This window comes from Cupressus sempervirens, chromosome 6, assembly GCF_028749045.1.
Source record: "Cupressus sempervirens isolate cs-2001-9-10 chromosome 6, ASM2874904v1, whole genome shotgun sequence".
Lineage (NCBI taxonomy): Eukaryota > Viridiplantae > Streptophyta > Pinopsida > Cupressales > Cupressaceae > Cupressus > Cupressus sempervirens.
This window is the reverse complement of record NC_143123.1, coordinates 484,630,320-484,644,769: the sequence shown is the minus strand read 5'-3', so window position 1 is coordinate 484,644,769 and position 14,450 is coordinate 484,630,320. Positions and strand designations below refer to the sequence as shown.

Below are 14,450 nucleotides of genomic sequence, written 5' to 3'. Positions count from 1 at the left end.
GTTTGGAGAACATCCCTCATGGCAATCCTGCCGTCATGGAAACATGGTTAAACATTTCACTATGTATACAACATCTTACCAAGACTGAATATAGACTTGAAACAATATCACGGAAAGACAGCCATGCCTGATCAGAGCTTTCCAGTTTCTGGACCAAGTCTGACCAATCAGAGGAATGAATTCCCATTGCCATCAAATGAAACGGCAACAAAGGCGGTCAAGGTTTCCATGTCGTATGAAGAAATGGTGAGACTGGCGGCCACGCAGTACGTACGGGGCAGAACGGTGGAGTCTTGGCTTGCCAGTCCCGCTCTGGGAGCGGAGGAGCAGAAAGGAGTAGAATTGGCTAATCTTCTCGTCTTCTCAGCGGAGTGCATAAGCAACACCAGTTATGACCAAGCCGCGAGGCTTTTGACGCAGCTGTGCAGCATCTCTTTGCAGTGGGGAAACCCAATTGAGAGGCTCTGCTATCATTTCACCGGGGCGCTGCAGGAGAGAATCCAACGCCAGGAATGATCAAACTTAAGGAATCCTCTAAAGCCAATGCCCAATTTCCCATACACTTTCAACAACGGTTATAACAAAACTGAACTCAATCAGGTGATGGCGTATTATAATAATGTTATGCCCTTTGTTCAAATAGCGCAATTGACATCTGTGCAGGCAATCATAGACAACGTGGGAAACTCGAGCAAGATTCATGTTATTGTTTTGGATATTCGAAATGGGTGTAAATGGTCGGCGTTGATGGAAAGCCTAGCAGCCAGACGACGTTCGTTTCCAATAATGCTTCTGAGGATCACAGCAATTGGATTGGACGGTGATGAACTGAAAGACAGCGAGAGAAGGCTTCATGACATCGCTGAGTCTTTGGAGATTCCATTTTCGTATCGGATGGTGCAGATCAAAAGGATGGAGGAGATGCACGAAAGCATGTTCAATGTTAAACCTGAGGAGGCTGTTGCTGTGGTTGCTTCTATGGTTTTCCATAGGCTGTTGTATAACAAGAGATTGAGGCCGAGGATAATGGTGAATATAGGAATTGAGGCTGATATGAAGGCAAAGAGAGACAAATACACAGAGATAATAACAGATTTTATTGTCTTACTGCCTTGCACAAATGCATTACATAAGACCTCTATTTATAGAGGGTATGAGAACTCTCTACACACAACATATTTTACACATGTTAAACTACATTAAATATAATATTACATATATTAAAAAACGTGGGTGGCTGGAACGGCAGAGTGTCTGCTATGTGATTTAATGTGGACGGTGCTGGACGACAGAGTTGGGCTGGACGTGGGCTGGCTGTCTACTAGTAATGACAAAAGTTAATAACTAACCACTACCGCCAACACTCCCCCTTAATTTTTGTCATTAACAAATTTTGCATCAGTAATACCCAATTTCTCTCGCAGATATTCAAAGTTATTCTTTGGTAATGGCTTAGTGAATATATCTGCCAATTGATCTTCAGATTTGCAGAACTCAAGGTGGATTTCTCCATTATTGACCAATTCTCTGATGAAGTGGTACCTTGTATCAATATGTTTGCTCCTCTTATGAAATACATGATTTTTAGATAATGCTATTGTTGATTTGTTATCACAAAGAATTGGCGTTGGTTCCTCCTGATGATGGTGAAGATCGAACAAAATTCAACGCATCCATACTGCTTGACATGCTGTGGAAGTGGCAGTTACATATTCGGCTTCAACTGATGAGATTGTCACTATAGGTTGCTTCTTTGATGCCCATGATACAGCTCCTGATCCAAGGTGAAAGATATATCCAGAAGTGCTCTTCCTGTCATCAATGCTACCTGCAAAATCACTGTCTGTATAACCAATCAAACCAAAATTGTTAGCTTTGGAATATAGAATTCCATATCCCATTGTTCCTGCAATATATCTCAATATCATTTTTCCAACTTGCCAATGAGAATTTTGTGGTGATTCCATAAACCTTGAGATTAAACTGACACTATACATGATGTCTGGCCTTGTAGCTGTCATATACATTAAACTTCCAACAAGTCTTTTAAACATAGTTGGATCAACATTTGAGCCCTTTTCTTCCTTGCTAAGTTTTGTTCCTATTGCAACTGGAGTTGACACTGGATTGGAATTCATCATTTTAAATCTCTTTAAAACATCCTTTATATACTTTGATTGACAAATGAAGATACCTTTGTCACATTGAATAACTTCAATACCTAAGAAATATCTCATCAACCCCAAATCTGTCATTTCAAATTCTTTCATCATTTCTGACTTGAACATGTCTACTGATAGATTTCCAGTGAATATTAAGTCATCAACATACCAGCATACAATCAAAATCTGACCTTCCTTATTAGTCTTAACATATAATGTGGGCTCATTGTTACTTCTATTGAATTGATTACTTATCATGTATGAATCAATCCTCTTACACCAAGCCCTAGGAGCTTGTTTCAAACCATAAAGTGCCTTGTTTAGTTTATATACCTTGTTTTCATGCCCACTAACCTCATAACCAGGTGGTTGTTTAATATATACCTCTTCATCAAGAAAACCATTCAAAAAAGCTGATTTTACATCCATTTGATACACTTTCCAATCATTTTGTGCTGCTATTGCTAAAATAGTTCTAACTATGTCAAGTCTAGCAACTGGAGCAAATATTTCATTATAATCAACTCCATATTGTTGTGAAAAACCTTTAGCAACTAGTCTTGCCTTGTGCTTAACAATTTCACCTTTTTCATCAAATTTAGTTTTGTAAACCCATTTGACTCCTATACATTCTTTTCCTTTAGGTAAATCCATTAATTCCCATGTGTTATTTCTTTCAATAGAGTCAATTTCTTCATCCATTGCCTTGATCCATTTATCTTCTTTAATTGCTTCATCAAAATACAATGGATCACAAGAAAATAAAGCAAAATTTGAGTAAATATCTACATTCTCTTCTTCTTGATCATATATTTCTTTTAAGCTTCTTGTCTTCTTACCTTTGTAACCTGGTGTTGAGAATGTTGAATCAAATTTATCACTTACATTTGAACTTGGAGGTGAGGCACCTTGCACAAAGTTCTTTGGTGGAGTATTGGGTGTTGATTGAGTCCCTTGTTCCTTTAATTCATTATCACCTTGTAATATTGGTGCTCCTCTTGTGACTTGTTTGTTATCATTTTCATGCCATGAATCTTCTTCTTCAAATTTAACATCCCTGCTAATGATCAATTTCTTTGAAATGGGATTATACAATCTATAAGCCTTTGATTCTTCACTATAGCCAATAAAGATGCATTTTTCACTTTTATCATCCAATTTCTTTCTCAATTCAGATGGAACTAATGAATAAGAAACATAGCCAAAAACTCTAAAATGGGATACTGTATGTTTCTTACCATTCCATGCTTCTTGTGGAATTGTGTTCTTAACACTCTTTGTAGGACTCCTGTTCAAAATGTATACAACACATGCTACTGCTTCTGCCCAAAACTCATTATATAGAGTTTTGGCCTTCAACATACTCCTTGCCATTTCCATTATGGTTCTATTCTTCCTTTCTGCTACACCATTTTGTTGTGGTGTGTACCTTGTGGTAAACTGCTTCTTAATTCCATGAAATCTGTAAAATTCTAAAAAATCATTAGAACTGAATTCACCACCTCTATCAGATTGCAATACCTTGATGTAGTGACCACTTTGCTTTTCAACAAAATCTTTGAACTCCTTGAACTTTTCAAAAGCTTCACTTTTTGTTTGAGAAAGTATATCCAAATCTTCCTACTAAAATCATCAATAAATGTTAAGAAATATATACTTCCTCCTAAAGATGGGGTTTGCATAGGTCCACATATATCAGTGTGAACTAATTCCAATGTTGCTCTTGCTCTATATGAACCTCCTACTAGGAAGCTTTCTCTATGTTGTTTTGCCAAAATACAACTTTCACATGAACTTGGTGGTTTCAATATTTGAGACAATCCTTTCACCATATTCTTCTTTTGTAATAAGCTTAAAGAATCAAAATGAAGATGACCATACCTCAAATGCCATAGCCACGACTGATCTGAGTATACTGTCTTGAAACTAACTTCTTTTCCTCCTTGAATGGAATGAATCTCAAGGGGGAACATTCGATTTTGTGTCATGTTGACCCTTGCAATTAACTTGCCACTAGGATTTCTATCCAAGATTGTGCAAACATCATTATCAAAAGAAACTTTGTAACCTTTTTGTACTAGTTGACCAACACTCATGAGATTGTGTTTTAATCCAGGCACAAAATACACATCAGGAATATATCTTTTTCCTCCATTTTTTGTCAAGACATTTATAACACCTTTTCCCATTACAAAGACTTTACTATCATTTCCTAGCTTTACTTCAGATTTTACAGAATCATCCAAGCTAGCAAACAAATCTTTATTTCCAGTCATATGGTTACTACATCCACTATCTAGGAACCATATATCACTAGAGCTTTCTTGAGCAACATTACAAGTTATAAATAAACATCCTGAATTGTTATTAGATACATCTGAGTAATTAGCACCATTCTTTTCAATATCCTCTTGTTTCTTTCTACATTCACTTGCAATATGACCAAATCTCTTACAATAATGACATTGAATTCGAGATTTATCAAACCTTGATGATGGGTGTTGGAATGAACTTCTGCCATGTCCTCTATTAGAACTCTGAATGGATTGATTTGTTCTCTCTTCTTGATTTGGACTTCCACGTCCATGTATGCTTCTACCTCTTCCTCTTCCTCTGTAGTTTAATCTTCCTCTTCCTCTGCCAAAAGATACCTGCGATCTAAATGCATTCTCCAAAGAAGAATTGTTATTTCTGTTCATTCTTGATTCATGAGATAAAAGTGAGCCCATCAATTCATCAATAGATAGTATTGTCAAATCTTTAGATTCTTCAATGGCAACAACAATGGCATCAAATTTTCTAGGCAAACAACGAAGTATCTTTTCAACAACTTTTTGATCTGTCAAATCATCACCATATGATCTAATTTGATTAACCACATTCATTACTTGATTTAGAAACTGATCAACTGAGTCTGAATCTTTCATACTCAAATTTTCAAAATCACGCCTTAAAGTTTGCAATTTAGCAATCTTAACTTTTGATGTCCCTTGATATGCTGTTTCTAAAATATCCCATGCAATTTTAGACTTTTTAGCAGCACAAACTTTAGGAAAAATTGATTCATCTAAAGATTGGTGAATTAGAAACAACGCTTTAGCATCCTTTTTTCTGTTATCTTGTAATTTATCCTTTTCATCTTGTGTTAATGTAGACTCATCTTGTGGTTCAATAAAACCCTTTTCAATAAGATCCCATATGCCTTGAGAACAAAATAGTGTCTCCATTTTTATAGCCCAAAATTCATAATTTTTACCAGAAAATATTGGAATTTGTGGTTGAGCTATACTACTTCCTGAAGCCATATTAATACACAGTTACAACTACACCTTACAATTTTAAACTTTGCTTTACAAAGCAAATCCACCAAACAAGTCTAAGCCAATGACATATAGCTTAAACAAACAACATTATAATGCTTATTTTCACCTTTTAACAATTTTTTTTTTAAACATTAGACTTCACTCCAAGAAATCAGCTCATACCTTCTTCAAACATTAAACTGGGATCTTTTCTTCTCTCAATCTTGGCAGCCACTAGTCTCCAACTTTAGAAGCTGATAATGATCTACAATCAAGAAAACATTAGAAGCTCCATTCACTGCTACAGCAGTTATATATATCAACACATAATTCTTTTGCTCCTAGGCCCAGCTCTTCATGCTCTGATACCAATTTGAAGGCAAAGAGAGACAAATACATAGAGATAATTACTGATTTTATTGCCTTACTGCCTTGCGCAAATGCATTACATAAGACCTCTATTTATAGAGGGTATGAGAACTCTCTACACACAACATATTTTACACATGTTAAACTACATTAAATATAATATTACATATATTAAAAAATGTGGGTGGCTAGAACGACAGAGTGTCTGCTATGTGATTTAATGTGGACAGTGCTAGACGGCAGAGTTGAGCTGGACGTGGGCTGGCTGTCTGCTAGTAATGACAAAAGTTAATAACTAACCACTACCGCCAACATGATAGCAATGCTCCTTCGTTTGACAACTGGTTCGTTGATTTTCTCTTCCATTGCAGCGCTTATTTGGACTCCTTCGATGTGATTATGCCCAATAGACATGATCTTTGAAGGGTCAAGTTTGAAGAAATGATGTGTGGAAGCAGGATCATGAATATCATAGCCTGTAAAGGGTCAGAAAGGAGGGTTAGAAATGTTAAGATTGATGTTTGGAGGTGTTTCTTCAAGCACAGTGGATTGATTGAGATGAGCTTCAGTTATCAAGCTTGGTATCAGGCAAGATTGTTGCTGAAGGGATTTCCTAACGTGGAATGCTATAGCCTTGAGGCCAATGGAGATGCCCTCATTACAGGGTGGAAAACAACCCCTATTGTCACAGTATCTTTATGGACTTGTACTTGAATGTGGGCTGACTTCTTAATGTAATGGTTTGGTCATTTCTAAGTGATATTGTTATCAAGATTTGTTTGTACTTTAGAAATAATAGCTCTAATGGAGCTTCAGTCCCTGTCTTTTGTCTGAGATCATAGTTTGTCTTTACAATTAAGTATAGGTTGGGTCACAGGGAGTAAATAGGAATGGTTGTTAACATGAAATTCATAGTTTTTAGTGTAGTCTATTTTGTTTGTGTAATTTTTAAATGGGAGGGATAATAAAATTTTAAAAAAAAAAATTAAGATTCCATTCACATAGCAGAAAACATTCAAATATTGTATCCTCAAATTTTGGAAACTGAAAACTGTAAGCAGTTATTGCTGATAGATGGTATCTAATATAAGAGGAAGTGAAGAGCAATAGGGAAAAAACATGATTATTGTTTCCATCACGAATATAAGCATAGACATGCACATATAAAATCTATTTTGCTTTGGTTTATATATCTAAAACATTGATTTGTAAAATCAAAATGTAGGAATCTTATGCTTGTCACTGATGGTTTTTGCATTGGTCAAAGAAAATTCATTTTTCTTTAGTGCAAGACCTGCAAATTTCCAATTTTGTTAGTAACATGTATCAATTGATATGCACCAAAAAAGCATATATAAATTTGGTTTTAGAAAAGTTTTCAAGCATAGGATTAGTTGTGGTTACCTTTGTGGCTGCATCAAATAGCTAGACATATTTGGAGAACTGGATTGCACAACATTCATGGACTTGATATATCATCTTAGATAGATTAACAATACCAAAAGATGTCAGTTTGTGAACATATTTGTTAAAACTTTGACGCATTGAGTTGGAAAAATCACATGAATTAACAATTTTATTTCCTATATAATTCAATGGTTTCTAATCTGCCTACCATGCTCAGTGGCACATTAACCACGACTTTTTTTTTTTTTTTTCTAGTGGTAGTTTCTAGTAAGGTCTTCAATTATGAAGGAATTTGTAACTGCCTTATTATTTTTTACTATTAGCTATGAGTAGATGTCACTTTCAACATCGATTATTATGTAACACCCAGTGCTAAGGTTTTTGGGGCAATGCTTCAAATCATGGTGATAGAGACCTTATTTTTCAAAGCTTGAGAGATTTAATCAAACAATTGACATGCCTTTAATTTCAGATTTGGCTATAACTGGTAATGACAAGTAGATGTTACAGATAGGAATAGCTACTTCAATCACAGTGATACATTTCCACCTATATTCTACCATCAATAACAAGGGCATTTCAGTAACAATTAAAGAGTCACCAGTCAAGCTCTCCATGATTTTTTTTTCCAGAAATCCATTTCATATGTTTCAATAGAAATAAAAGAGTTCAATAATCAGAAGAAGGTTATTTTGGCATGTTTTATAGAGGTCAAAAATAATATTTTTTTTCTACTTTGGGTTTTTCCATCAATTTAGGGCCTTCTCTATAATTTTACATTTTCTATATATGGGAATCATAATCCTACATTTCTAAATATATTCTTCCATCAATGACAAGGTCATTTCTAAAAATTTCAACAAGTCATAGAAATCAATAGTAAAACACTCAAAAAATTGATATATGGAACATTCATGAGCCTTTACAGATGTTGGTTGACTCGGACTTAGAGGTATCAGTTATGGAGACCGGTCTTGTTTTTGTAATCAAGAAAATGTATCTGCCAAACACATCTGAAAATTTATCATGCCTACTTGTGCATTATCATTTTCAAATTGTATCATGAACATTATTAAAAAACAAATTGCCACTTTTGACATATATTCAATCTAAACATTTTTTATAACCATATTTTACAGACCTTTGTGAAGTAGTTTCATGTAAAAAGCCCATGATGCATAGTCTGACAAAGATTGACAATGTCATGATGTGACTCAACCAAATTTTTTAATTTAATTTTGACTAGATTTATAGTAGATGCCCTTAGGTAAACTATTTTAGGCTTCGACCTTCTATTAGGGTTACTAGATCCTATTGGAATATCTTAAGAGAAGTTTGTGTAGAATGTTTTGAAGATTTTGAGTACAGAACATGATGTGGGTTTTACGGCAGATGTGACAAGAATCATAGAGGAAATTATGGAAAATTAGATAGATATTTGGTAGTAATTAATATGAGACAATGTAGTTTTGCTCAACCACTTCCATAAAAATTGGGTCAAGAGAAGGATATCACCTACGAAACCTTACCAGATTTTGGCCATAAAATCTTAGGAAATTTTGTTTGTAGTAAAAGTTAATAATAGATATAAATATTTAAGACATAAAATAAAATGTAAAAAATGAAGCCTTGGCCAAACTATCTACAATCTATTAGATAGGCAATCTCACACCTTCAACAACAACCAAATATCCCAAATATCCTTTGAAAAGAAGAACTTGAAATTGTAACTTACATTTTTCTCTAGATTTGATTCAAATAAATGACTTCTAAACTCTCCGCTCTTCTTGAAGACTACTTCAAATGCCTGGTTTGCAATGATTGTAAATTTGGTTAATTTTCATAATCACTCTAGCCTATACCTTCTGACAAGGACTGCTATACAATTAACATGTGAGCTATTGTCATGATTAATATTATCTTATCAACATCTTTTTTTGCTTATTTTTCACAGTTAAAATATAAAATTACCCCTAGGAAAAATCTACAAGAACAATAGAAAATTAGGAATATGATATCAAATTTTTTTTCTTATTTAAACCTTTCAAAAAGATAACTTGTCTCAAGCAAAATTAATGATGTTGCACCAGAAAAAACATTAGTTCCCTACCTTATGCAAGGCGATGACTAATAATAGAATCTTAGACACCAACTCTAGCAACAATATCATGATAGAAGTTTAGGACTAAACTCCCATTAAAATCTTTCAAGACAACTTTTATCCATTTATTAAAACAATTTGTAGCTATTAAAGTTCATTTATGACCATAACTAGAAGGGGAATTAATAGCACCTATAAAATCCAATCCCCACTTGAGAAATAGTTTTTTTTAACCTAGATAGGATGGAGGGGAAAGGATACCAACCTCTTATTATCAGTAAATAAAGCATATTTTGGGCAGTTCCTTACCAACTTGAATTCATCCTTGTAGAGATTTGGACAGAAGTATCTAACTCTCATGATCTTAAGGGTTGTATTTATAGGTTAAAAGTGTCTAGCAACTTCTCCATCATGACATTCCTCCAAAAGATTGTTATTCTGGTTTAGTTCTCCACATCTTAGTAGTACTCCATGATAGCCCTTTCTATACAAAACATCATCTCTAACTACAAATGGAATTTCTTGCAAATGGTAGTACCCTTTTTTCATTGTTTAAACCTTAGGGGCACTCACCAGTGATGATATAATGGTTCATTTCTACTATCCAACTTGACACATTTTTTGCCTCATTATTCTATTTTGTGTCACCATTGATCATGACAATATTTAACTCTTCTTGTTCATTGTCACTTGACTATCCAACTAGATAATCACACAAGCCCTTGCCTCTTATCAACTTAGTAATCTTTATTTGAATCATGCTCCATGAATTTTTGATCCAAACAACCCTCTTATGGTTAAGAACCTTGTTTAATAGAAAATATTTAATATTGGGGCGTACAACTATACGATGAATTATATTATGTGAAACTAAATGTATGAACTTTTTCAAACTTCTTATAATAGCCAAAACATATATTTCAAAGAAGGGTTGCCTCTATTCATACCCATCTAAGTTCTGGCTATAGAAGGCTATTGGTTGCTCCTAATCATCATCATTCTTCTACATCAATATCATAGAGATAACACCTATGCTCCCAAAAGCATATAAGATAAAATCCTTAGAGAAATTTGGATTGATATGTTTAGTTGTTGTAGAAGTAGCTTCCTTTACCTCTTCAAAATATGATGCAAGAGCATCTTGATTTACCTTGTAATCTTGCTCATTTTGGTTCATTCTACCAGTTACTGCCAAATTCCAGTTACTACCAAGTTCTAGTTACTATCAAGTTCCAATTACTGCCCACCCACAAAGTAATTGATCTCTCCAAACACAAACATCTCAAATTATTTCTTCATTTTATTTTCAAAAGCATTATATAAAGTATCTTGACCTCCAAATATGACATCATCAAGAAAAAATTTAGATAACAAAATACCTTTTCCTTTTGCTCTCTTCAAGTATAGATTGTTACTATCATCAATCCGTCGAAACCCAATCTTTACAAGATAATTATGAAGCTTTTTATACCATGGTCTTGGTGCTTGCTTCAAACCATATAGAGCTTTGTGTAGTGTACATACCATGTTTTTGTTGTCAACATCAACAAATCCTTCTAGTTGTTCTGTACAAACCTCTTCCTCTAATATGCTAACATCCATTTGATAAACCTTAAAACCTTTGTGTGCAAAGTAAGCAAGTAGAGTTCTTACTCCTTCCAGTCTTGCAATAGGGGACAATGTTTCTCCATAGTCAATCCGTTCTTCCTATTCATATCCTTTACAAACTAATCTTTCGTTGTTCCCAATGACTTCACCATTTTCATCTAACTTGTTTCTATATATCCACTTGGTACCAATCACATTTTTGTCTTCTAGTCTAGGAACTAGAGTCCATGCCTTATTTTTCTCAATTTGTTCAATCTCTTCTTCCATGGCTTTTCTCTAGTCCACATCGTGTAAGGAATCTTTCACTATTTTGGATTCTTGCATGCTCAACAAACATATATTATTTCTCAACTTGTTCATTGTCATTGGTCTAGCATCTTTATTTCTAATAATTTGTATAGCAGGGTGATGTCCCTTAACATACTTAGAAAATATTGGTTTAGCTCTGACTTCTACATTTGGTCCCTCAACTTATAAATCATTGTGTACCTCTTTATTAGGTAATTTAACATCTCTTTCATATACACTAATTTCAAAATTAGAATGTGCCTCTAGTTCATTCTTTAACTTAGTACTTGAATGTAGCTTGAAGTTCCTAAATGCAACTTAAAATTCATTGTATGTGACTCGACAGTCACTGCAACTTGATTTATAACATCTTCATTAGCGAACATACCTTCATAAAAGTATACAAATGATTTATATTCTTCTAGTTCCTTTATAAGTTCAACCTCATATACTTCTGTATATTCATCAAATTTCACATGTGCACTTTTCACAACCTTTTTAGTGTTATTATTTAAACAATTGTAAGATTTACTTCTTGTAGAGTAACCAAGAAATATACCTTCTTCACTTTTTGCATCTAGTTTACCATTCTTGAAATCTTTGAGAATATAGAATTTTCTTCCAAATACCTTAAAATATTTTAGGTTGGGTGAGTATCCATACCATAGTTCAAAAGGTGTTGAATGAGTAGCTTTCTTGACTTGTACATGGTACAAAGTATAGACAGTTTAACTTACAGCTTCTCTCTAGTATTTCAAAGCAATATTTTTCTCCATCATGAGTATCCTACCATTGTCCATTGCAGATCTACTCCTGCTTTCAACAATTCCATTTTGTGGAGGGGTTTTAAGAGAAGATGTCTATCTTTTGATTACTCTATCATTACAAAACATCTCAAGCTTATTTAATGTAAATTCTTCTCCTCTATTAGATCTTAAACATTTCTGACTTTTACATGTTTCCTTCTCAACTTTTTCTAAGTACCACTTAAACATTTGGAAAGTATCATATTTCTATTTTGAAAACATAACAATCATCATTCTAGAATAATCATCAATAAGAAACATAATGTACTTATCTGCTTTGTAGCTTTTCACTTTAATTGGTCCACACAAGTTACTATGAACAATCTCTAATATTCCTTTAGAGGTATGAGTCTTACTCTTAGAATTTGACTTTGTCATTTTGCCTAACTAATATTGTTTGCAAATTATATTATCAGATTCTTCAACTTAGGCAAACCTCTTACTCTTTTCATGATACTGATACTAACCAAATTATCAAAATTAACATAACATAAAATCTTGTTCCATAGCCTCACATCATCAAATTCTACAATTAAACAAGTAGCATCCTCTATATCAAGGTAGAATAGATTACCTCTAGTTTGATGACCTTTTCTAATCAGTTTTCCATTAGTATCATATATCTTAGCAATATTATTTTCAAACTCAACCTTACATCTCAAATTATTTAGTTGTGACATACTCAAAAAATTATAATTAAGTCCTTCACCATAGTAAGCATTGTCACATAAAATCTTTTTTGTGAGCTTGATAGAACCTTTTCCTTTTATTAGACAAGGTGCATCATTATCAAACCTTACACTATTTCCATCATAATAATTCAAGGTAATGAACTTTCTTCTATCTCTAGTCATGCAATGTGAGGACCCACCATCAATGATCTATCTGTCATTCTTGTTCACACAAAGACACTAGTGCAGTTGCCTCATCTTCATCAGATTCATCTTTCATTGCAATTTACACTACTTCATCATCATGATTTTCAGATCCTTCTTAAATTTTTTCCTCTTTAGTAATGTAGCAAGATTTGTTGCCTTTGTCTTTGTAGTCTTTTTTTTCTTCATCTCTTCTACTTTTGTATTTGTCACCACCTATGTAATTCTTCTTCTCTAGACATCTAGTAGCAATATGACCAACCTCATTCCAATTGAAACATATGATGGGTAACTAACCTTTGAACTTGCTTTTACCTCTATGAAATCTCCTTGCCAGTAGTTCTTCAATTTGATCTACATCTTCCTCATCTATATCATTTCCATTGGACACATATTTTGTCTTCTTCTTCTTCTCATTAGGTTCCTTCAATGTCAACTTAGCTTTGAAAGAATATTAACCATCAGTAGCTTTTTTATTATCAAAATTAAATAGCTCAAAAGTAGTGAGCCTACCTAGCAAACCTTCAAGAGTTATATTATTCCTTGGCATACATCTCAATTCTTGTATTATAGAAACTCTAATAGCATAGATAGAAAAAGTGTTCTCAATACTTTTCTTAGTATAATATCATTATCTATTGTACCAATAGCTCCTCTTATTGCATTAACAACATCTTTTATCCTCTAGAGAAATATTGAGCAATATTCTAACCTTCTTGCATTCTCATATCATCAAACATACCTCAAAGACTTTCAACTTTGGCTCTTAGAACATTCACTAGTACATTTGGGCTCTTTTTTTGACCTTTATTGGTCAAAATTTCAACCCAATTTTTGACCAAACTTTGAATAAATTTGACCAACACATTGGTCAAAAATTTGACTATCCTACTAGTTGGTCAAAATTTTGACCAATACATTGGTCGAAAATTGTTGAAATTGCTAGCACATTTTTTTCCATTCATTGGTCAAACTTTCGACCAATGCTTGGTAGAAAACTGCAGGGCATTGTTCAAAATTTTGACCAATGCTTGGTAGAAAACTGTAGGGCATTGGTTGAAATTTTGACCAATGCTTGGTAGAAAACTACTGAGCATTGGTCAAAATTTTGACCAATGCTTGGTAGAAAACTGTTAGGCATTGGTCAAATTTTTTTTTGAGGCTCACAGTTATTGAGGTCCACTTTAGTAATGGCCCTTCCTATGAAATTGCCATCTAAAACCTTTCTAATGAGATAATTTGTTATGAGCTCTTCATCAGTGGGATGGAACCTGAATCCAGGAGGCAGTTGTGCATCACTGCCTCCTGGATTCAGGTTCCATCCCACTGATGAAGAGCTCATAACAAATTATCTCATTAGAAAGGTTTTAGAAGGAAATTTCACAGGAAGGGCCATTGTTGAAGTGGACCTCAACAACTGTGAGCCTTAGGGAGAGTTCAATTCCCTCATTTATTATTCACTATGCATATAATCCCATACACCCATTTGATCTCAAATGATGATATGTACTAAATGTTGAGTGTCTGTGTTG

General features: G+C 33.9%; 1 protein-coding gene across 1 annotated transcript in view; it reads left to right on the top strand.

Moving 5' to 3' along the window:
* The first annotated feature begins 603 nt into the window (after positions 1 to 603).
* The window catches only part of LOC149553143 (DELLA protein RGL1-like), a 43,772-nt gene continuing 29,925 nt past the window's right edge, over positions 604 to 14,450 (top strand). The window contains exon 1 of the mRNA XM_089790294.1: positions 604 to 1,059. Coding sequence (XP_089646420.1) covers positions 604 to 1,059 — 456 coding nt within the window. The remainder of the gene's footprint in view (positions 1,060 to 14,450) is intronic.